A 24,454-nucleotide genomic window follows, 5' to 3' on the forward strand; every position below is an offset into this window, starting at 1 on the left:
TATACTTAAAAAACCGTTTTATGTCAAAGTCAGAATTGCACAACATGACACTCTAATTTAAAATCCAGTAGCACCTGAAGGGTTAAGGTAAATGCTGCCATCCATTGAACAGTTCTGTAATACTTAAAAAGAGTTCAAGAAGAAGGGGAAAAAAGAAGAGTAAATTACATTCTCCAGAACAACAATTGTATTTCAAAATAAAAATTGTATTTTGTTGGGTTTTAAAAGATTTTTTTAAAACAAGATTCCATACTTGTCATATACCAACAAGTTATACACAATGTGATTGTTTCTCCTATGTAAGTTCTTTGCATTTTTTTCAAAGTCTATGATACTCAACATAATTTTCTGGCATATACATTCCCCACAGCCTATCTTATAATAAATACAATAAGTCATACCTGTCTCAGAGAAAAAGGAAAACTTTTTCCAGTAGGCCAATTGTTATCTTAATACAGAAGTGTAGAGGCTACAGTAGGTATGAATACCTAATTCGGAACTTCAGTGTACAATTTCTAGAGTACAGTTTCTAAATGCCCACCTACTGTAAATGATCATTAAAATATTTCTTAATAGGATTCTATTTATATGTGCACTTAAATCCACCTTATCCCATATACATATTAGATGACTTTTTTCGGGAATTCAATGGTGCAGCCCTCATAGATTTTATTTTTACAAACATACGAACCCAAAGTCAAATATCTTAATATACATGAGAAAGGAAATTTTCAAATATTGATTTCCAATTTTTAAATTTAATTTCAGTAGGAAAATATTAAAAATGTGCACATTTAAATGTTTCCGTGTACTGTATATATACATATGTGTGTGTACATATACAAAGCAGTTTCTTGTACCACACATATACACAGCATTTAAGTGGAAATAGTCTGTAAACAGTTTTTTCCCACCTGGTAAATGTCACTGTATTAAAAATTTTGATCTCATTAAAAATAATGTAACTTTTTGCCATCAAATTTATGTTCTAACGTGTGATAATTAAGAACACTCAGCATGAACATACTGCATTCCTTTCACAATTACACCAATTTTATACTTTTCTGAAGATGTTTCCAATTGACACTCGAGTTGCAAGAGAATCAGGTACAAACGTCTCCAGGTAAATTAAAATCAGGTAATATCACTACTGTCCTGGACCTCATAAAATTACACATCATCAACATCTAACTATTAAGTTAAAAAAACTCACCATAGAAAGCTTTTACCTATGAATGCAATGAAGAAATGTTTCCTCAATAATAAATAAAGTGATAAAATACTCTAAAATAGGGATGAAATGTAACTCATGTGTACAGTACATACAGTATAATACATGATAATTTAGTGTTTCGTTAAACAGCAGTCCTGACTTTTCAGGAGATAGCTGTTCAATTACAGATAAAGAAAATGGCATTTTATAAATTAAACCATGTATCTTCTCTCACTTTAAATACAAATTAGAATGCGTGTATTATACAGTATATACATACAGTACACACATAAAAAACCCGACTTATATTATCAAGTTTTGAATAGCAGTCCTTAAGTGGAAACAAAATCGCCTATTGTACAGAGTTTATATCGCAGCTGGATTTTGTATTTAACATTCAAATTAATCTGGGTGTAACTAAAAAGGTCAGTGCATCTTTGCGGTGGATACTTTTTCCATTCGTGTTTTAAAATCCTCTCCAATATTAGACAATTCACAGCAAGACTGTCCCATAATGCCATTCCCGTTCAGTAAGCAGACATCTGACACTTGGCTTACTTTTCAGGGTTTTTCCCCCCTCTTTAAAATAAAAAAGATATATAAAGAAATACATGTTTTGGCAAAAAGTCTTTTGTAAATTACATCAAAAACAACTTTAAAAGATGTTCACTGAGGATAACTGAATTCAATTCCTGTTTGAAGTTCAGAATATTGCCTGGTGTGGTTTTGTTTTTGATAGGATGTGACGTGAAGATCCAACACAGAGAAAATGAGAGCGAGAGAGAAGTCCTGTGTCAATTCCCTACCAATTTACAGGGTCTTTTAAAAAAAAGGGGTGGTCAACATTAAGAGAATGCCCCGACTTAGTTCTACAACATGAGGTTTCTTGCTAAATAAACATATCAAAGTAACAATACGTAATAAACCTATGTGACATTTAATATGACTAGATTGCCCCTTATACTCATCGGTGTGTAGTAGGCATGGGCAAACTTTGGCCCGCTTAAGTGGACGAGGGGTAAAAGGAAAGGGCCTGAGGCTGTTAGGTATGGTGGGAGTTGAAGTCCAAAACACTTGGAGAGCCAAAGTTTACCCATGCCTGGTGTATAGAGATTATTAATTTTTGAGGGTGGACAGGGACTCACCTGTCTTCATAGACTGGCTTCAAAATGTGTAACAAAATGGACTACAGATCATCTACATACATAGGACTAAAAACAGGGGAAAGTAAACCATTCAGTGGACAATATTGAAGAACACCAGAGTGAACATCATAAATAAATACAGTATCTTCCAGTATAAAAAAGGGGAAGAACTCTATACAAGCGGGTTATTCGCTAGGTTTGAATTAAAGATGCAAAGCTCTCTCACTCCTGGCAAGAATTAATTGGTAATGCACTGCTTCTCCACAGTGCAAAAGATCCTGAGAAAATGATTTAAGATTACAACAAAAGACAGGGCTGTTGTCACAAAGTTTTTGCACAAAAACACAGCAATCGGGAACCCCGACAAAGAAAATAAAACAAAAGAGGTCATCTACCGTGTCTAACACTAGAAGGGATGTCATTTGGGGCACTTCTCATTATTTCACTGGCTAATAATTAGAAAAGGATTGCATTCAATTACTGTTAATATCTTTCGAGTTATCTATGGCCAATTATATACAAGGAGGTAATTTGTAATTCAAGTTATTTCTTTTTCCAACTAGCTACAAGCTGAATTCTAAAATTTTACACTGAAATATACTGTTGAAAATTTAAAACAGGCCCTCCTGGAGGAGCGCTTTTCTAATTTTGTGCAACTTTGATGCAGAGCCCAACAATGTCCTATGAAGAGAGACAGTGCATCTTTAAGAAGGTTGGCACTGAGATCCCATTTCCATTAGCTGCATTCTATTAGCTTGGCCAGGTTATCGCGTAGTTCTGTTAGTTCAAAGATTTTGCCATCAAGAATTTCTAAAAGTGTTTTCAAGTTATTGCGAAAAGCTTCTTGTTCACTCTGGCTTTTCTCCAGACGCTGCTCCAGATCAGACAGCTGTCCTTCCAGGTCTTTGTTTCGTACTTCGACTTCCTTAAAGAAGAAACAGACAAAAGTATAATTTGCAAAAACAGTGTTACATGTGTATTAGTTTTCTATACTATTTATGTGGCATTGGGATAGTCACCATAACACAATGGGAAGAAATCCCACTGGAACATTGCAGCACACCAAAATACTGGGAGTCACTCTAGACCGTGCTCTGACTCACAAGAAGCACTGTTTGAATATCAAGCAAAAGGTGGGTGCTAGAAATAATATCATATTAAAGCTGACTGGCACAACCTAGGGATCACAACCAGACATGGTGAAGACATCTGCCCTTGTGCTTTGTTACTCTGCTGCTGAATATGCATGCCCAATGTGGAACACACCTCCCCATGTTAAAACAGTGGATGTGGCTCTTCACGAGACATGTTGCATTATCGCAGGATATCTACACCCCACACCACTGGAGAAACTATACTGTTTAGTTGGTATTGCACCACCTGAAATCCGTCGGGAAGTAACAGCCAAATAATGAAAGGACCAAGGCAGTTACATCTCCAGCCCATCCTCTGTTCAAATATCAGCTAGCATGCCAACACCTTAAATCAAGAGACAGTTTTCTAAGATCTACAGAAACACTCACAGGGATACATCAGTAAACAAGAGTCAAAAAGTGGCAGGCGAATTTTGCCAGTGTTGTAAGCTGCCTTGAGTCCCCCAATGGGGTGAGAAAGGCAGGGTAAAAAAGAAGTAAATAAGTAAATAAATAAAACCAGGAACCTCAAGCCATGGCTGATACTAGATGAGAAACTTCCTCCTGGGCACATACAAGACTGGGCAACTTGGAAGGCACTGAACAGACTGTGCTCTGGCACCACAAGATACAGAGCCAATCTTAAGAAATGGGGCTACAAAGTGGAGTCCACAACATGTGAGTGTGGAGAAGAGCAAACCACAGACCATGTACTACGTACAATGCAGCCTGAGCCCTGTCACATGCACAATGGAGGACCTTCTCACAGTGACATCAGAGGCACTCCAAGTGGCCAGCTTCTGGTCAAAGTAAATCTAGTATAATTGCCAAATGTCTAACTTTGTTTGTATTTTTAAATACATTATAACCCTCAATTCACTACTGACATGATAAATAAACCATAACATAAAATATGCTACAGTGTGGAGTCTGCCCTGAATTCAATTGGAAGATTGTAGAGCTTTTGAGCCAAAATGGTCAAACTTTTGGCCCTGCAAATGTCACAATGCATCTCCCATTTTCAAGCTTCACTTGTTTGGGCTCACTGGAGTTTCAGTTGCAGAGCAAGGTTCTCCTTATCTTCTCTAAGCTTCTTGTAGACAAAATATAAAACAGTAAAAATAATACCTAAAACAACTCCCAAGAACCCATTTTCCTGAGTCAGATATTTTAACATCATCTAATTCAGTGGTTCTCAACCTGTGGATCCCCAGGTGTTATGGCCTACAATTCAACCAGTTTGCCAGCTGTTAGGATTTCTGGGCGTTGAAGGCCAAAACATCTGGGGATCCACAGCTTGAGAACCACTGATCTAATTGCATCCCATTACATCTTTGGGAGTAGACAAATCTCTTTGTAGTCCGTTAGAAATATGATGATGTTGGGATCAGATGAACCCTTGGGAGGGCTTTTTTATAATGAGGGCGGGGCAGAATAAGACTGAAAGGCCATCTTCATTGTCATTTCCTTCTGAGACATTGTCAAAGGAGATACTTTGAGGAAGACTCCAGCAGATGGTCTCAGAGTACAGACAGAGTTTTGATGGAAGAAGCGTAAAGTATTGGGTCTCAGGTTAAAATTGACACCTTGACTTGAAAACAGGAACATTACAAGCAACAGGATTTCTTTATGGCTTCAGTGAGGATTTCTTTAAGGGGGGCCTTAAGGCATCCCATGGCCACCTTCTCTCACAAAAAGCCAATAACCCTCTCTCTGGTCCAGCTGCCGGTCCTCTCCCTACTGATTTGAAAGAGCAATGGGGATCAAGGCTCCGATACAGAAGTAGTCATACAAACATGACCAAGAACTGGGTTGTTGTAAGTTTTCTGGGCTGAATGGCCATTTTCCAGAAGCATTTTCTCCTGACGTTTCACCTGCATCTATGGCAGGCATCCTCAGAGGTTGTGAGGTATGTTGGAAACTATGCAAGTGGGGTTTATATATCTATGGAACGTTCAGAGTGGAAGAAACATTCTGGAACATGGTCATATAGCCCAGTGATTCGGGCCATGAAAGCCTTCGACAACACAATGACCAAGAATCATGTTCATATATATGCTCAGGCTTCATACATGAAAATCACCAAAGGAAAATGGGGCAAGACACATGTCATATGAAAAAAATGCTGAGTACAGCCACTGAAGAAACAACATGTGCACTGCCCACTAATGGATCTTTTCTAATTAGGATTGATCAGGAGATATGTATGCTAATGTTTTTAAAGTGATTCAATGACTGGCAATTCTAAAAGCCAGATTTTGTATTCATTTTATGGTTAAAATGTAACATACTGGTTTCTCAACGAACTTTAAAAAAAGAAGAAGAAAGCATCACTCCATAAAACAGTTTTGCAAAGGATTATTTCATTCCACTTATTTATGAGTCCGTTTTAGAAGTTCCTCAAGGGCACGCCCCCCACTGAATGATATATCGCAAATCCAATGAAAATGTACAGTGCAGCATCTTGCTAATAATAGACCATGACATCATGCGGACACGACTATTATCCCTCTGCTCATTACCAAGAAACTTGACCAGGCGACTGTAAGAACTCAAGTGTGAAAATTTAAAGGCAATAAAGTGCTAACACAAATGTTCATTTGGAGAGATGAAAGGCATCAATGCCTATAACAATTTGCTAAAGAATGCGATTCCAAGAGCTGTGGACATGAAATTTCCTACCATAAATTTTAACAGATATACAGGAGAAGAGTTTTTTATGGGGTGATTGTGCGTCAGCAAAAATTAATCCCAACTTTCTCTTCAAGTCTCATTTTCTGTTATAAAAAAGCAATATAAAATGCAGTCCATGGTCTGGAGCAAAAATCTCAGGATTTTTGGCAGGATGTCCAATGGGGGCTGCCATGTCAATGGGGTGGTGAACCCATCTTAGGTTTTGATCCAATTTTAAAGGAAGTGTCCAATGTCCCAAAACGTTTCCACAAAATAGGGTCAGCATCTTGGACAACTCCCACAAGGTTCAGACTTAAACCCAGAGTGGATATATTGCCTCATGAACATGCCTCATGGACATGAGAGAATCCAGCTGCCCCTAAAGAAAGGTGGATATGATTTCCTCTCACATACACACTTTTAGCCAGCACAGAAAGTTTTAAACATCTCTTTGTCTTGCCTCTGAAAACTATGCTATTTGGGGGCACTTCACCCCCCGTGGCGCAGTGGGTTAAACTGCTGAGCTGATGAACTTGCTGACCGAAAGGTTGGAGGTTTTCATCCAGGGAGAGGAGCAAGCTCCTGCTGTCCGCTCCAGCTTCTGCCAAATTAGCAGTTCGAAAACATGCAAATTTGAGTAGATCAATAGGTACCGCTCCGGCAGGTAGGTAATGTCGCTCCATGCAGTCATGTCGGCCACATGACCTTGGAGGTGTCTACGGACAATGCCGGCTCTTTGGCTTAGAAATGGAGATGAGCACCAACCCCCAGAGTCGGTCACAACTGGACTTAACATCAGGGGAAACCTTTACCTTGCCCAGAAAGCATTGGGGTTCTTTTCTGAACATTTGTTTCCTGCGCTCCTGCAACAAAGAAGGGGCATAACCCATTGCCAAGTGGGCATAGCTCCCTTTCTAATCAGGCATAAATCTCCCTCTTCCTCCTCATCATGCCCTGTATTTCCATTCTGTCCTTCATGCAAATGAAAGTTATTTCAGTTGCCATTTATTTGCATTTGGGCACAATAGAGGGCTGGTTCTGGGTGCCAAAGTCACACAGGATTTACTTGGCACTCCCTGAGCAGAGAACAGCATCCCATGGAGCACACTGTTTGGTTGCTCTGACTGAGGTTAGAATCATAGAATCATAGAATAGTAGAGTTGGAAGAGTTAACACACTGTGCTACCAGGGGCCCCGAGACCCCCGGTTTATAGGTATGTAAAAAAGGTATAAATGAGCATTTGTGAGGCTTGCTAAACAGGCTGATTCTCCTTTTTGTGGTACACAGCTAAAACATTTTCTGTGGAGTCCATTGTAAACACCTTATATTGTTGCTAATGGATTTTTATAAAAGGATGGTGTTCAGAAACATTTTACTATTGGCAAATCTTTCATGACCCCAAATTGAGCTAAGGGGACCCCATTTGGAGTTAGGACCCACAGATTAAGAAGCAGTGCTCTTCATAAAAAAGGTAAAGGTTTCCCCTTGACATTAAGTCTAGTCATGTCCGACACTGTGGGTTATGCTCGTCTCCATTTCTAAGCTGAAGAGCCGGCATTGCCCATAAACACCTCCGAGGTCATGTGGCTGGCATGACTGCATGGAGTGCCATTACCATCCCGCAGAAATAGTACCTATTGATCTACTCACTTTTGCATGTTTTCGAACTGCTAGGTTGGCAGAAGCTGGGGCTATCAGTGGGAGCTCACCTCACTCCCCGGATTTGAACTGCTGACCCTTTGGTCAACAAGTTCGGCAGGTCAGCGGTTTAATCCACTGTGCCACCGGGGGCTCCTTATAATGTTCATAATGTTTGTTATTTGTTATAGCCAGGCAAACCAGGTTTCTCAGGCTTTCACAGGTCTTCAAGCAACAACCTCAAAACTATTCCCAAATCTGTAGCAAACACTCCTTATGACAGATGAACTACTAAATAGTGACTTTGACCTCACTGTGGAAATGATGCCATAGGCACCCTCTTCCAGTATGATCTTGGATGTACTTTTAAGATTATCTGTGAGCAGATATATCAGTGACTGACTAGATCAAATGCCATCAATGCAAACTATGAGTCTATACATTTTATTTCTTAACATGCAAGTGGCTGATGCTGATCAAGAGCTGGGTAGGAGTTTAGAGGGCTTTAACTCTCCTCATTCTCTGAGGTGGCCAGAGAATCGATCATCCTACCACAATTCTTCCATTGACATGACTGAAAACTTTTCTCCCAATGCAAACAGCAGATAGGAACAGAAATGATGTGGATTGGGACGGCAGCGAGGAGACTGTAGGACCATCATCCCCCCTTTTGTCTGCTATTAATATTTAGAAAAACATTCCATCTCCCATTTGTGCATAACCCAACTGGTATGGTTGTCAGCTATGTAGGGAGGGCATGCTTATTTGCTTCACTCCAAGATACACATTTGACATTTTTTTTTAAAAAAAGCATACAATTCTCCATTCCCACCAGTGTTTATCACTTCAGCTTTTCAGATTTTTTGGGGATTTTTGTGCTCTTTGACTCCAGCATGTATTTAGTAAGGCAAATCAAGGCTTTCCCTTGAACTATGACCAAGCCTGCCTTATTTAAATATACAGTATTATGTGCAATGCTCTACCACTGTTGAAGGAATATAAGAAGTAAGGGGGCTGGGAGGCAATTACTGCCACTGGCACCCTGAATGGCAATTTTCCACATCTTTAGATTTCCACAGACACAGCCCTCCCCATCTTGATACTTACTTGTAGCTTCTGAGTTAAGGAGTCCCTCTGTGCCTGAATCTCTTTAGCATTATCAATTTCTTCTCTCAATTTTTCTATTTCCTAAGGGGAATAAAGGAACACATTACCCAAACTGACCTTAATGAAGACGCGAACTTTCATCCTGTACAAATCAACCTTATTGTATCAGAACTGACACCAAGCAGCTGGTTACTAAAACAATAAGTCCTGTAGTCAGCAACTCCTTTCAATGATTCACCTGCCAACTATGAGCAATACATGCTGCGTAGTTCAACTTGGGTAATGAATTTACATAAATGTCTGTGCTGCTGAATAAATGCAGGGAAAAATGTCATTGTGGCTTTAGTTCTGTTATAGTCTAGCATGCCATATTTGATCATTACCTTGAAGAAATATTCTTTGCACATCAATATGTAAGAACATAATCCCATGCCAGCGGACAGAAGATAGGGCTTAGCATTGCCAATGCTGCAGCAAGTACGTGTGCAGCGCGAGGAGGAGGAGGAGGAGGAGGAGGAGGAGGGGAGGGGGAGGGGGAGGGGGAGGACCGGACGGCTGCCGTCTCCCTTCAAACATCTCCCAAAGAGCCACTTGGGCAGCCTTATGGCCTTGAATTTCAGCATCCTACTTAAAACACACATTTCCCAGAAAGAGTAGCTCTTGTGCTCCAGGACCATAAACATGGCTATTGATTATGCAGCAGCGACAGAAACTTATTAAGAAGGAGACAGCTGTCCAAAAAGGAGCCGGGTTTTCAGCACATTCTGCTACTGAGGGAGACACTTGCTCAGATGTGGTTTTAGATTACCATAGATTGGGGCAATAGCAATACACTTAATATATAAACGGGTGGTGCATCTACACTAGAATTAATGCAGTTTGACATCACTTTAACTGCCAAAGGTCAATGCTATGGAATTATGGGAGTTGTAATTTGGTGAGACACCAGCACAATTTGGCAGAGAAGGCTAAAGACTTTGTATGATTGCAACCTCCATGATTCCATAGCTTTGAGCCATGGAAGTTAAGGTGGTATTCAAACCACATTAATTCTGTAGTGTAGAGCAGTGGTTCTCAACCTGTGAGTCCCCAGATGTTTTGGCCTTCAATGCCCAGAAATCCTAATAGCTGGCAAACTGGCTGGGATTTCTGGGAGTTGTAGGCCAAAACACCTGGGGACCCACAGATTGAGAACCACTGGTGTAGATGCATCCTAGGACAAAAGTGTGGGAATCTTTTTCTTCTTCTTTTTCTGGAGCATACTGTCCAGAATCTCCCAGCCAGCATGGCCACTTATCCAGATGTCTGGGACATTGTGGGAACTGTGGTTAAAAAACCTCTAATTTTTCTGAATTCTAGGAAGTATATGTAAGAAAGTTTATGTAAGAATGAAGGAGACAGAAAATTAAGACAAAGGGATTAGAGACACGTGGCAGCCCAACTATTGTTCAACTGCAGCTTTTACCATCATAAGCAGCTACACAGTCCAACAACATCTGGAGAACACTGAGTTTAAAGAAATAGTGAAACCATGTCACTAAATGCAATGACGATACAGCTGTGCTATGAAGACTGTCTGGTGACTTATGAAATTAATATATAGACTGTACTCCTGGGATGCCAAGTTTAAAATGAACAACAGCAGCATGAGACATTTTTAAATGTCTGCCTCATTACAGCAGTTAGAATCATTACAAAAAGCTCTGGAGATACCATAGGGAGGATTGCAACATTTAAAGTAGAGGCTCATGGAAGAGGTGAACATGATACCACTTCTCAATGTAATACAATTCTACCAGTTAGGAAACTAGGAAGAATCGTCCACAAAGACAAGTTATTTTGGAACTGCAGTGAGGAGTGTTCTTCTGAAACATCTGGTGCCAATTATTGGCAGAAAAGAATAGTGTGCTTCTGAGACTATAGATACGGTATAAACGGTAATCCCTGCCTATTATTCACTCTTTGGGGAAGTGCATGCGCTTCGCTAGAGACAGTACAGAGGCTTTTGAACTTCCTATCAATGCATGGCCCCACACTGGAAGGGTCACTCTGTCACTCATAATCTCCAGAGAAAGTATCTCGAATTCTAATGCAGGAGGCTTTTCAATTGCTTCAAACCATAATATGAAGGCAATCTGTTGGAAACAGGTTAAGGTCTGCTCGTTTGTCACTATGCTTTCTCATGTCTAAGAAGACCATGCCGATCTGCTGCCTCTTGAATAAGTAAGTGCTGTAGAATCAGCCCATGTTCAATTTTTCCATAAACAAAAGGACATTTGCAAGATTAGACATTGTGATTAATCATTTTTCATTCTAAAATGTCAAGAACAAAACACACTTCTGAACAATGACAAAATTTTGCTTTCTGTTACATGGACCTGTCTAGTTAATTTGATTAATTAGCTTGACACTGGGGGTCATACTTGCTCTTTACTTCATCGAGTTATTCCTTGTAAAAAACTCATATTTTCCACATCTGAACTACAAGTGACTATTTATTCTAGATGCAGTCAAAGAGTGGCAATCACGCCTTCTAACAGCAAATTCAGGTAACCATGACAATAATACTGCAACCAAAATGGGGCTACTAGGAAATAGGGGTGAGGGAGTAAACTTATTTGGGAAACCATGAGATTTGTAGAAACGTTGTTTTTAAATACACACAGAGGAGAACTCATAAAGAAAAAAAACCCAGCTCTGTACAGGATACAGAATGAAAACTGGAAAAGGAGAGAAAAAGGGATGGCTTGGGAGATGTTGCACCCTATTCCATTTTGAAAGACACCTGTCTAGAGCCCAGAAAGGAGCATTGCTTTCAGGAGGGATGTGTTGTAGCCTGGCAAGCATCAGATGAGCTTTCTGAGTACTCAGAGGACGAGGAAGGGGCTGATGGGTTGCAACCTGTAATTTTTGAGGAGTCTCTAGATGATAGCAGGGGCCTGGAGGGAGATGTTTTGAACTCTCCAGGCCATTCAGGCAATGGGAGAAAGTGATATCAGTTCCCATGAGAATAGGCCAGAGTGGCCTTTGGAGGAGAATGGGGGAGATGAAGGTTTTTCTAGATCCAGTTGCTTTGAGATTAGGAGGCAGAACATTAAACAAAGACAAACTCATTTTTCTCAAAGGCTTAGAGATAAGGAGAGGAAAAGCATGTGTGTGCTAAATGATGTCATGGGAGGGATTGAGGCCTTTTAAGTGGTTTCTGGACTCTCAGGCTTTTACTGGGAACAACATTGTAAAAAAGGGAAACAGCTCCTGCTTTCTAGTACCAAGTTCCTGGTTCATGTATTTCAAGCTTCTTCGTTTGATTCCTGTTTCAGTCTGGATCTTCAGGTTTTACCTTTTTTGTGTTCCTGTTTTCAAGTCTATGGCTGCAACTTTGGTCAATACCCTGTTTAAGGATTGCCTTGCTTGGTGCTAACTCAAGTCTCGGTGGATTGCTTTTTGATGCTTTGGTTCAAAAGCAGGTGGACTCTTGAACTAGTTTTTGTACTTTTACTGCTTCCTTTTTGACTTGCCTTTTTCCTTTTATAATTATTCATTAATAAACGTTTACTTAATGAATTATATGGACATTTTGTGGTGTTGGGTGAAAAGGTGTACCAAGGCTACAGTGCAACAGGATGACACACTGCCACCCTTTATTACAGGCAGGATATTGTTCTGTGCCCATGGGATCCATCCCCAAATTATTGGCCAGAGCTTGAAATGTCTCTCTCTCTCTCTCTCTCTCTCTCTCTCAATCTCTCTCTCTCTCTCCCTCTCCCCCCCCCCCCCCCCCCCCCGTCATTCTTATCCTCAGGTTCAGTCAAAATGACAGGATCTGGATGGTTTCCATCACCACTGCCTCCAATGCTCCAGTCCAACACATTTGGCCACCTGAACCAGAAGCAGATCCTTAGCTATTATCTAGGCTGGAGGTCTTGATTATGCTTCACATGGGGGAGGAGGTGTCATCACACCGCCAGGATTCCCCCAGTCAGCATAGCCAATCTCAAGGAATGGAAGTTTTCCCTCCCCAGCTGTAACCATATCACCAATGCCTTCATTAGACTTTTAAAGACTCACACTAGCAGCAGCCTCAAGGCTTGGGTGGAGGGGGAGTGGACTTAGGAGCAGACACGACAGGTTTGCTATCCCTCATTTTGAGGCATAAGGTGTACTTCTGATACACATTGAGCTTACTTTAAGAAACTGATTGATGATTTTTCATTATGTTCAGACCCAGACTGCAATATTGATTCTTCTTTATTACTCATAAAGAAAGCCATAGCATTTTCTACAGTCATTTTAACATTTAACACCATGAAATATATAAATGACATGTTCTGAAGGCTATTTCATATGACCATGAACTAAAGCAAGCAAATACCTCTTCTTTTTTCTTCAGCGTCGCTTCTAATTCTTGTATTGTCTGATTTAACTCTGTTTTGTGAGTGTGGACAGCATTTGCTTGACTACTCACACACTCCAGCTCAGTCACCTGTAAAAATATACAGATAATAAATATACAATTAAAGGGCAATATGGACATTTTTATTTTCTTTAGTACTTGTTTAAAACACTGGCACATGCTGAATTAAGTAGACTTGTGTGGCATCTAGCTAAGCTGTGTGAGGCATTCTTTAAATACTAGGGTTAACTCCAATTGTTGTGACGGTATGAAGATATGAATATAATACAACACCGAATCAGGAATTGCTGATGTTATGGCACTCTGATCCTCACCTCTGCCACAATGTAAGGGCTTCCTCCTGTTCCACCAACTGTAAGACCATCTAAATGCCCTGAAGATATTATGAGGATATATACAACTATTAATCTCAGTGGACACCACCTCTCTACATTCAGTGCTGCCACTACACACCCTTTGTCTGAATCCAAACTCACAGATAGTGTTTCCAGAGGCCAAAATTAATAAAAACAAAACTTTATTTAGAAAAGTTAAATGTAGCAAAGCAAATTAAATATTTATTATTAAATTTAAAACATTACACAGCCTCTCCCACACTCCTCAAATTAACTAGGATCAACCATACAAAAGCCCCCAGCCAAAACTCTCATTTCCCACTCCAACCCTAGTCTAACTCCAAAACTCTTATCTAACTCAAATGCTTTTCTAACTGAATCAAATGTCATCCTCTGCATTCACCAGCTTTATTTTTTTTTTTTGTCGTGTCAGAAGTGACTTGAGAACATACTTCAAGTCACTTCTGGTGTGAGAGAATTGGCTAGCCATTCCCAAAAAATGGACCCTGCCGGGAGTGATCAGGATAAGTTATTTTCCTCACTCTTCGCAACACTTTCCTCTGCTTCTCTCCTGCTGGTATAATGAAGTCCTTAGTTGGCTCTGCCTCTGGTAAGCTACTTTTTCTGTCTTTGATTGCCTTGCACAAGGCAGAGCTCTGAAGGATAAGCTAGCTGCACCATTTCTGAATCCAGAGTTCTACACGGAAAAGCCTTCATAAATCTAGCCTTCCTCCCCTTTAGCCCTTCACACAACACACGTCGGAGCTGGAAGAGCAGGTGCACTGTGGGAGGAGGGAGGCAATATGGTCACCAGCAGAGTTAGACTATTTTTAATTGTGTGGGACCCATTCTTCTGAGTCGTGCTGAAGGGAAAATGTATGTGTCTATCCATTAAATCTGTGGCTGGGAGAAGTAGATACTGGGGAAATTACAGTGGCTGTTCAAAACAGTAAATGTCTTTAAGGGAGAAGGGATTGGGAAGGTGAAAGATGTGTTTCACAAAGCTAAGAAATCCTTATCTTTGCAGTTCAAAACTTAGTTTCATGAAAACAGAAAGGTGTCTTTTCCTCTTTCCCACACTTCATAAAATTCCCTGGATGGAGTGCGGGAAGGGACAGCTTTTTTGCCTCTTAGCTGCATATGGCAATGAGCTTCGTAACGAGGCCACCTATTCTGGCACAGTTTCGCAGTAGCTGGGGCTGGGACTCTTTTACCCCTGTTGAGTAAGCACTGGGATGGAGAGGGAGAAAGACTCGTGAGAAAGAAAAGAGAGTGGAAGGTAGGAGGGAGAAAACAGTGGAGCAGACGGGATGAAAAACAGAAACATGGTGGGCAAGAAAAGACTGAGCACCTATTTTCCAGTGGAGATAAAAAGAGAGAAATCAGTCTTGAGATAAGAGCACTGGGGCACTTGAGCGGGGAAGAAAGGAAAGAGAACTGATGAGTGGGGCTAAAAGGGGCTCTAATGTATACAGAATTGGGTATTTTAATAAATCTAACAGAGCAAATGACAAACCTTGAACAGTCTAAGCCTTCGAGATTGAGAAAATATACCCTCCATAGCAGTAATAATAGCAGCTAAGTATGTGAGATACCAGCTGACTCAATTCAGGGCTGCGGTGGCTAACACCTACTAGTAGCACAACAGGATCCTTTCCCCTTCCTCTCCGCAACCTTCTCCTCCTGCCCAACCACTTCTGGCATTTCCAGAGGCCTGTCCAGCCATCCAAGGACTAACAGTTCAATCAAAAGAGACTCCATGGACACCAGAAACATCATCATATCTAATCACAGATCTCATTTCCCATCTAATAGATGGAGTTACTCTTGCTACTTTTTTTTTGTCTTTCCAAGACATTATGAAAGAGCTTGTCTGTCACACCCAAGAGATCTAAATACAACACATACTTGTGACTTTAGTATCCGCTTTCAAACACACAGATTTCCTCTCCAGTCAAATAGAATTTTAGGGTGAGGGACAAGATCACTTCAGATGTCAAGTGCACTTGCGGGGGCTTCTGAAGCAGTCTTTTAAAACAGCACTTTAAAAATACACTGCACACAGCCACTATTCGCTTATTAAACCTAGGTATAGAAGCATAAATAAGATTCTGCATCACTAGCAGTGCCTGATTTTATGTACAAAAGCTGATCAGACAGGAAGCAGAATCTTATTTTAAAATTAATATTAGGACAGTGTCTCACACGGCACTTGTGAATTGAGGACAGCTCAGCAAATGCGAAGTAGGATGTGTGGCGCCACAGATAAAGCAATAAATTTTGAAGTGCAGGCTCTCATCCGAACTGCCTGAAAGTGAAAGTGGCTGTGTTGATCTAAAACAAGTGGTGTACAACCTCTGGCCTTCCAGGTATTTCGGACTTTAGCTCCCAGAATTCCTGATCACCGGACAAGCTGGCGAGGGCCTCTGGGAGTTGGAGTCCCAAACACCTGGAGGGCTACAGGTTGTACACCACTAGTCTAAAACAAAGTCTCCTGATTTCTCTGTCTACTTGGAAGAGATTTATTGTAAAGCTAAGGGGTCTTGCCAATTCTAAACCAAACCACTTCCAAACACTTTGGATTACAACAGCTCACAGATAAATGTTTTTGTTAGGGGAAAAAACATTTATTTTCTGGCTATCATACAGGTTGTACCAAAACTGAAGAAAGAAGTAAGTCCAAAGGGGTTGGTAGATGCTTCTATAGCTCCTGCTAATTAAAAAAAAAACCCTGGGGCTGCACTTCTGTGAACCCCTGAGACATTGTGTGATACATACAGCTCTATCCACTATATGTCCTCCAGCATGTCTATGGTGGCCACTTCCCCTAACAGCTAATGGCAGCAGGTGGCTTCCCAGTTACTACAATTGCCAACCCATGCTTTAAAACCAAACTTTAAGGAAACTGTTTAAGATTCCAAACCCTGGTTACAAAATAGTTTGACACCTTAGACAGCTCTTTCAAAGTCTGGGATAAAATGCATGAATTTACTTCCAATGGCAAAGCCGCTAGCGCTATTCACTGATAATAACAATTGTCCTGCCAATGAAAAAAACTTCTACAGAGGCACGCAATAGCAGACATTGGCAGCCGGGGTGTGTGTGTTTGACTAGTTTGACATCTGCTAAACTTCAAACTTGATTCCAAAATTGAGCATTCCTTAAATGTTTGTGACAGTCCGAGAATCTGTAGTCCTAGATTTAATCCTGAGCAAAGGAAAATATGAGAACTGAAACCAAAGCGACAGAAACCTTAGAGGAAACCTTAGCAGTATTCTTGTGTTTTCTCTAAGAAATGCATTAAAATGCACATTAAATAGAAAATGAATATGACATTTGAAAAGAAAGAATGAGATCCCAGCAGAATCTGTATGTAAATGAGAATTCATGATCCCCAATCCAATTGGGTTTTATAGCTTCTTAACCAGTAAAGTTTTAACTTCTTTACAACTTCTTAACCAGTAAAGTCATATTTCAAAATGATTTTTAATCCTCTGTTGATATAGGAAGAAATGTCCTATATTGACAAAATTGACAACTTATAATATAATGAATGGTTTATTAAAAAATAAATAAATGCAACTCTACAACTCTCTTATAGAAAGAGGGGCACAGAAGAAATGTCATATACTGTATCAACATTTACATTTTCTTCATTTTCAAATGAATGACATCATTTCTTATATGAAGGTCCAGGAGTAGAGGTCTTCTGAAATATTAAATTTATGGGAGGAATTGAATTTTACATTATCTTATAATTTTTTTAAAAAAACCTACAAAATGATCAACTGATGGTAGTTAGTTACTTTAGCTGGGGCTAAACTAGAAAAATGTGTATTGGATATAGTAATCCATGATGGAAGTATAAACAGCAAGAAGATTCATTCTATCATCCTTGGTGGATGTGCAACAAAGCACAAGACTTTTGGAAACAAATACATGAGATAATTCAGAAAATATTCAGTTACAAACCATCTTTCAACCCTGAACTTTTTTTACTAAGAATATTCCATAATCAAATAAAATGGCAACATGAGAAAATCCTGTCATATATGACAAAAGCAGCAAACTTTTTCTATTCAAAAATCTGGAAAAAGAAAGGAATTCCAAAAATAGTGATGGCAAAAATGTATAAACTAACCAGCTTGCAGATGAAAAAAATATCAAAGACTTCGTAGAAATTTGGAAAATTAAATAATTTTGAAAAATTGAAAAAGAAATAGCACTGAACATTAACTTAATCATAAACATATCCGTTGAGTAAGAAAGCAGAACCTGACTTAAAAATGTTAGTGTATGTTTTAGTATGTGTTGCATATTTTTGTGAAATATCTATATATTTTGTGAGGTGTGTATCTACAAATGATGTACTGAGCAGGACAGATTAGTGGCAGGATGTGAATTACATCAAACCCATGCCGGCATATATTGATTGAGGAAAGAGAGAAGGAACTAGAGTGGTATCACTGAATTTTGAAGTCCCCTTTTAAGGCAATCAAAATGCTGACTTTTGGCAGCAAGATAGTATTGGTTGTATGGTGGGTGGTTGGTCGGCCCAAAGCAGATCCCAGGGAGCAAAACAGACTCGAGACCTACTGAGGTTTACTACTCCTTGTTCAAGCTTCATCCTCAAGTTCTAAATCAACTAGGACAACCTCCTGGGGACTATAGGTTTGTGCCTGCTCATCACTTGAGCCCTAAAAGTTAATAGGCAATTACGTTTAAAAATAATAATAACCACTGTAGTCATAACTAAGTATACAAATGACTATAAGGACTTATTTTCATCCATCCTGGGCTTTTTCTGCTATCTTTCTTAGTAATTTGACTTTGAAGAAGAAACAACAGGCACTAATGACTTCACTGCTTTGACTGGGGTTTGCAAGTCTAACTCTGGATTATTTACAATCATAATGCATTTTTTTTGTAACACAGCAATCTATGGCACACTCCAACTGGCAGGGAGCCCCACTACATGTACTATTCTCCTTTGATCAAACTCAAAAGTTTTTTAGAATCCTAAAGACAAAGAATCTTGTTCATTTTGTAGACTTCTGTAGAAAAGACTAACAATGACATCTACATAGGAAGCAAATAAAAAACAAAACCATTACCTAAAAAAGGCACTTTCTAAATAAATAGCTATGATTGGCTCCAGATTGCGTAGAACAATATTACACCAAAATTAATATACCATAACAGCTAGATTTTTGAGGCAAGTGGTACACATCAGCTGTGAGATCTGAGAAAAAAAAATGTGCCATTGGATTTACTATCCGGGGCTTGACTATATTCACTCAACAACTGTGCTTTTAAAGAGAGTGGGAATATGAATGAGGTAAACAGTGGGTGCCTCTGCCTTTTATAAGAACAAGAACATTGATTACTCAACCCTATCCTGATCTGCAGCCGCCAACGTGATGAAAACTGAAGTTGATTTGATTTTTAAATATGAAAGTATTATACGTTTCCTCAGAACATTGCATGTATAAGTTCATCCAGTTCTGTTAACTATGATTAGTAAATCCCAAAGAGGACAGCCTGCTGTGCGAACTTTTACTGTTGTAATTTATAGCTATGTTTAGGGAAATCATCATGCCATGCAATCAACTCCATGACTTAACATTGTATTGTTTACAATTTATTCCAGTAGTTTTTGGAGAAAAGGGGAGAACCCGAAGCCACATTACTAGGCAATGTGGCATAGACACTGTGTAGAAAAGAAAGGCAAACAGAAGTCCCCGCTCGGAGATCTGTATTTCATGAAAGAATTTTCTCACCTCATGATCAGTCGAGGCAAAGCAAGCTATTGCAGATGTAGGGAGGGAAAGGACAGTCCTAAAATTTACTGAAACAACATATCCAGGTTCCCTTTGCAGAGTCAACTATGCTAGTGACACAGTCTTTGAGGGACCAACTACAATTAGACTATGGCCCTTCTGCCACTTTGAAAAAAAAAAAGATGGGAACAGGCTATTTTCAGCAAAGAGTTAGTTGTCTGGAAGGAGTGGGTGCACACTTTCTTCTATCATAGACATCTTCCCTTTCCAACTCAGGCTACCAGTTTCTGTCCACTGAAAATGGGGTTCCAAGCAAGCATCTGCCTGCATCTAGTGTCCCATGGGGAGAAAAGCAGTTGTGGAGACTCTATTTGGAGCAGAAAATCATCTATCAGGGATAAGGTTAAGCATGCTCTTCCCTTTCACCACATTTCCACTTAAAAATGGACCTTTCTGAAGCCACTTTTCTTCAGAAAAAGCAGCTGTCACTGCTTTTGTTTACATCCATTTGCATTTGATGTGTTCTTTACCCCTTAAGACAGCTTCAGAACTTCCCTCCGCTATCCTCCGAAAGGTTCTTATCAGTATGGCATGCTGTGATAAATACTTTCCAGTGATCCTCCAAGGAGAACAGAATATGTGATAGATTTTGTTTTGCATCCAGTGATGTGCTTTAACAGATTTACATGCAAGATGCATTTCTCTGTACCTACCCAAAAGAACAGATTTTAAAAATATTTTTAAGTTATACATTTGTAGCAAAACTGCACAAAAAACACAAACAGAGCAGATGGGCTCAATGTGACAGATGATGTGAAAACATGAGCCACAGAAAGTTTTCTACCTGCAATTTCATAACTGAAATGACAGATGTGAATACTCACAAATGGTATCTTACTGTTCTTCCCCCAAACACCCCTCCTCATACATAACGTTCTGTCATCACTTATTAATTTTTCTAATGGTTTTAAGCTACCGGAAAGTAGATTTCAATTGAACACTATATGAAACATCTTGAAAGTAATAACAGTTCATAATGGAATCAGTTGCCCTGAAAAGTGGTAAGGTTTCCTTCTCTGAATTTCAAAGAGAGGCTGGACAGCAATTTCTGAGGATACTATAGTAGCTAGATGTTGGGCACAGAGCAGCTGGTTGGAATCGATGGCTCCTGAGGGACTTTCTAACTCTATGATTCTGTAAGTCTTTAAAAAAAAAAAAAACCTCTTGTGCAAAACTGCTTGAAAGGGGAGGAAGGGGTTGTGAGTTGGTTTTGCTCACTGATATCAAGTGGGCCAACCAATCTGAATGATGTGCTGATGCCTTTTTGCTTTGTATTTGCAGAAGTGTTTCTTTTTTAGACATCAGAACTGATAGGCATTCTTACACTGAATGCACCGAGAGTGCTGTGTGTGTCATTATCATTACAGCATCTTGTCCAGGCAGATTCTAATCTTGACTTAATAATTAATAATAATAATAAACTTCAATTGTATCTGCTCTATCTCCCCAATGGGAACTCAGGGCAGTTAACAACATAAAGCAAACATTCACTGCCATAAGGTGCAACCAACAAATAATAAGACTACCATAAATTAAATAATAACACATTAAACATCGACACCAGACAATAATAAAATATTACAGCAAATTAGACAGTTCACAACTAACTGAACTATTAAAACCGGACTTGGAAAAAATTAAGATGAATTAAAATTTTAAAAGATTTAAAACCAGAGTAGCAGCCTTTTACATGTTCCAATCTATTTTGTTTATGCTGAATATTTCATATTTCATACTTGATTCATCTTACTGACAGATCCATCTAAAGAAGTAGCAGGCAACAATGAAAGGACCAAGGCAGTGACATCTCCGTCCCGTCCCCCAAGGCACACCAACGCCTTAAATCAAGAAACAGTTTTCTAAGATCTAAAGAGAAACTTGCAGGAACAATTCAGCAAGTGAGAGTCCAAAAGTGGCAGGCTAAAACCCAGAACCTCAAGCCATGGCTGATACCGAATGAGAGACTCTCTCCTGGGCACACAGAAGACTGGGCAACTTGGAAGGCACTGAACAAACTGCACTCTGGCACCTCAAGATGCAGAGTCAATCTTAAGAAATGGGGCTACAAAGTGGAGTCCACAACATGCAAATGTGGAGAAGAGCAAACCACAGACCACCTATTACAATGCAGTCTGAGCCCTCCACATGCACAGTGGAGGACCTTCTTATAGTAACACCACAGACACTCTAAGTGGTCAGCTACTGGTCAAGGGACATTTAGTATAACACCAAGTTTTTAACTTTGTGTTTTAAAATACATTACAACTGTACCCTCGGTTCGCTTCTGACATGATAAATAAATAAATCTAAAGAAGGCGCTTTAGGCTTGGTTGGGAAAATCAATGAAACAGGATAATTTTGAATATCCACACTTCTCTACCATATAAATTTACGAAGCTAATGCTGCACTGAAGACGAGGCAAAGATGCAGCATAGGTGAAAGAGTTGTGTTTGCTTCAAAGTTCTTTAAGTCCATGTTCTATTCCATCCTCTTGGTTACTACTTATCTCTAAGTTTGTTTGTTCTTGTGCCTCTTCTGCTTACTCAGTGAAGTCAGCGTAATAAATTTATCTTTTAGCTTGTTTATGTTGATTTTAATCATTTCAACAGGCATGTCCATACAAATATGTTGAGTTGTAGACAAGGTCTGCACACATAACAGTAGGTAGGATAGGCAATTAGATACAAATTTCAATTGCCATAGGAACATCCTGATGTGCAGAAAAGCAGCATCAAGAGTTCAGTGTCCAAAAGGCCAAGCTGAATTGTGACACACGCACGTTTGTGTGAACTTTTCCTTGGTCCTTGGTGTTCAATTTCTCTCGGAGTCTGTCCAAGGGCACCAGACTAATCACCCTGGCTTTGTACCCCAGACAAAGCACAATATACATTCTTTAATAATACATATTAAAATATTGGAGTGATTCATCAGTTAAATTTTGTTGTATATATATGGTAACATTAAAACTGTAGAAATTTCTTATCAAATTAGGGTAGGACGGAGTATAATCTATAAACAAGCTAACACACTAAAACTTCATGATAAACTATATTTCATTTTATGACCTTAAAGTTGGTTTGTATGAATAGTTCCTAGATGAAAGGGTAGCCTATTAAGGCAATACGGTTTACAACATTTCCTCTTAGCTCATAACAAGATGGCAAATTCATGAACTCTGCATATTCAAGCGTTTTAAACTCACTCGCTTATGTAGACGTTCTGCTTCCTCTTGATATGCAGCAAGCTGTTGTTTCCATTGTTTCACATTGGCAGTAGACTCAAGCAGAGCTGCTGTAAGCTTGGCATTGTTACCCTTGAGCGTGGCGAGTTCTGCCTCCCAGTGCTTGCTGATTGCTGAGCTATGGACAAAATGAAAGAATTGTCACAATAGCAGGAATCATAACATCACAGTGCTGTTTTTGCTTTCTGACCCATGACTCATCTTCCCCAGCAAAAAAGAGTCTCAACTGACAGGGCTTGGAAAGACACTCAGGGCTATCTGGGACACTAGGCATGAATGGGCTTGACAGATTAATGGTTTCACTTATGTATCACTATGTGTCCAACAAGACAAGAGCCTCTACAGACATCAGAAGGTAAGCAAGCACACCAGGAACAGAAAGAGGCCCGAGTTCAATTTTGTGTTTGCCAAAGTTCTTGCTTGTGGCTACATTTGCATGACAAGCCAGGAATCTGCTAAAATGTAACTGAATTCTAGTTCCTTCCTCCTCCTGGTTGCAAGTGAAGAGTGGAGGGCAGGGGGTAATCACAAGCCCAAGGATCAGACAAGCTCCTTTCAACTCATATATGTAGGACTAAACCATGCGGTAATGATAAATGACATTGTTACATGAAAACGTAATCAATAAACATAAACAACCAACACTACTTTTCACAGGATAATTTGGTTATATTACAAGTTATCAAAAAGTTTCAGTTTATGATAGTGTCACTATCAGGGTCACTCAGTTGACAAGTGTTTATAACAACCTTTCTCAACATGTTTATCCCAGAAGAACCCTCCAGATAATGTTCAAATCTCAGGGATCATTTGTTTTCATCACAACTGCACATACCAGATGAAAGGCTTTCCCAATTTGAGACCTCTCTCAGGTTGAATCTTGCAAAATAATTCAGCTCCAGTGTGCAGTTTCCTGCCTCAGTTTGATCCCACTTAATGACACACGTACCAATTGTAATGTGAACTGAAATTGATCTTAATGCCAAACATTTGCCTCCCCTAAAACCCATCAGCACAAAAGGGTGTTCTACCATTGTCAATGTATTAAATGGATCAAAGCACCGTAAATTACAGATGTTTCCCCCCCCCCTCTTCCCGGCATGCATATTCATATATCAACAAATGGCCTTCCTTGTTTTTCTATCATTGTTATTTCCCAACTGCACTCCCACTGGATGGCTCCCTCACCAGGTTCCCTTGTTCAGGGGAATCAAACAAAACATACAGTTTAAAACATAAAACCAATTAAAAGTACTAATAAAGACATCAGGGAAAAAGCAGGACCCACACGTTAAAACCTCCTTCTAGCACATCCCAGCTTAATAGCCAAAATTCTGCCTGAGTAAAATTGCTGTTGTCTGCCAATAGAAAAAGTGAGATGACAGAGTATTAATTGGAACTGTCCTTGCCAAATTGGAACAGTATGAGAGTGTGAGAATGTGAATGTGATTATTTTACATTGAAATGAGTCAGGGAGAAATACAGTCAGTGGTGATTGGGGGTCCTTTAGGTGAGGGAGGGCATTGATCCTTGATTTGAACCTGACGGGTTGGAAGTGGGTAAAGTCCATGGTGGGAAGCATACTGGTAGCACACACTCCCTCCTCCCCAACAGCCTCTCTTGGTGGTTTCGTGTCATGTTAAAAAGGGGGTGATGGTTATGAAACGTGCTCCGTCTCCTCTATCTTAATTCTGGTCCCTTCTTCTGCAGACT

General features: G+C 39.7%; 1 protein-coding gene across 1 annotated transcript in view; it reads right to left on the minus strand.

The window, feature by feature from the left end:
• homer1 (homer scaffold protein 1) overlaps positions 1-24,454 on the minus strand; it is a 102,548-nt gene continuing 78,094 nt past the window's right edge. The window contains exons 6-9 of the mRNA XM_003216350.4: positions 22,703-22,859; positions 13,283-13,393; positions 8,911-8,991; positions 1-3,283 (exon numbers count right to left, since the gene is read on the minus strand). Coding sequence (XP_003216398.2) covers positions 3,095-3,283; positions 8,911-8,991; positions 13,283-13,393; positions 22,703-22,859 — 538 coding nt within the window. The 3' untranslated portion in view covers positions 1-3,094. The remainder of the gene's footprint in view (positions 3,284-8,910; positions 8,992-13,282; positions 13,394-22,702; positions 22,860-24,454) is intronic.

Source organism: Anolis carolinensis, chromosome 2 (genome assembly GCF_035594765.1).
Source record: "Anolis carolinensis isolate JA03-04 chromosome 2, rAnoCar3.1.pri, whole genome shotgun sequence".
Classification (NCBI taxonomy): Eukaryota; Metazoa; Chordata; class Lepidosauria; order Squamata; family Dactyloidae; genus Anolis; species Anolis carolinensis.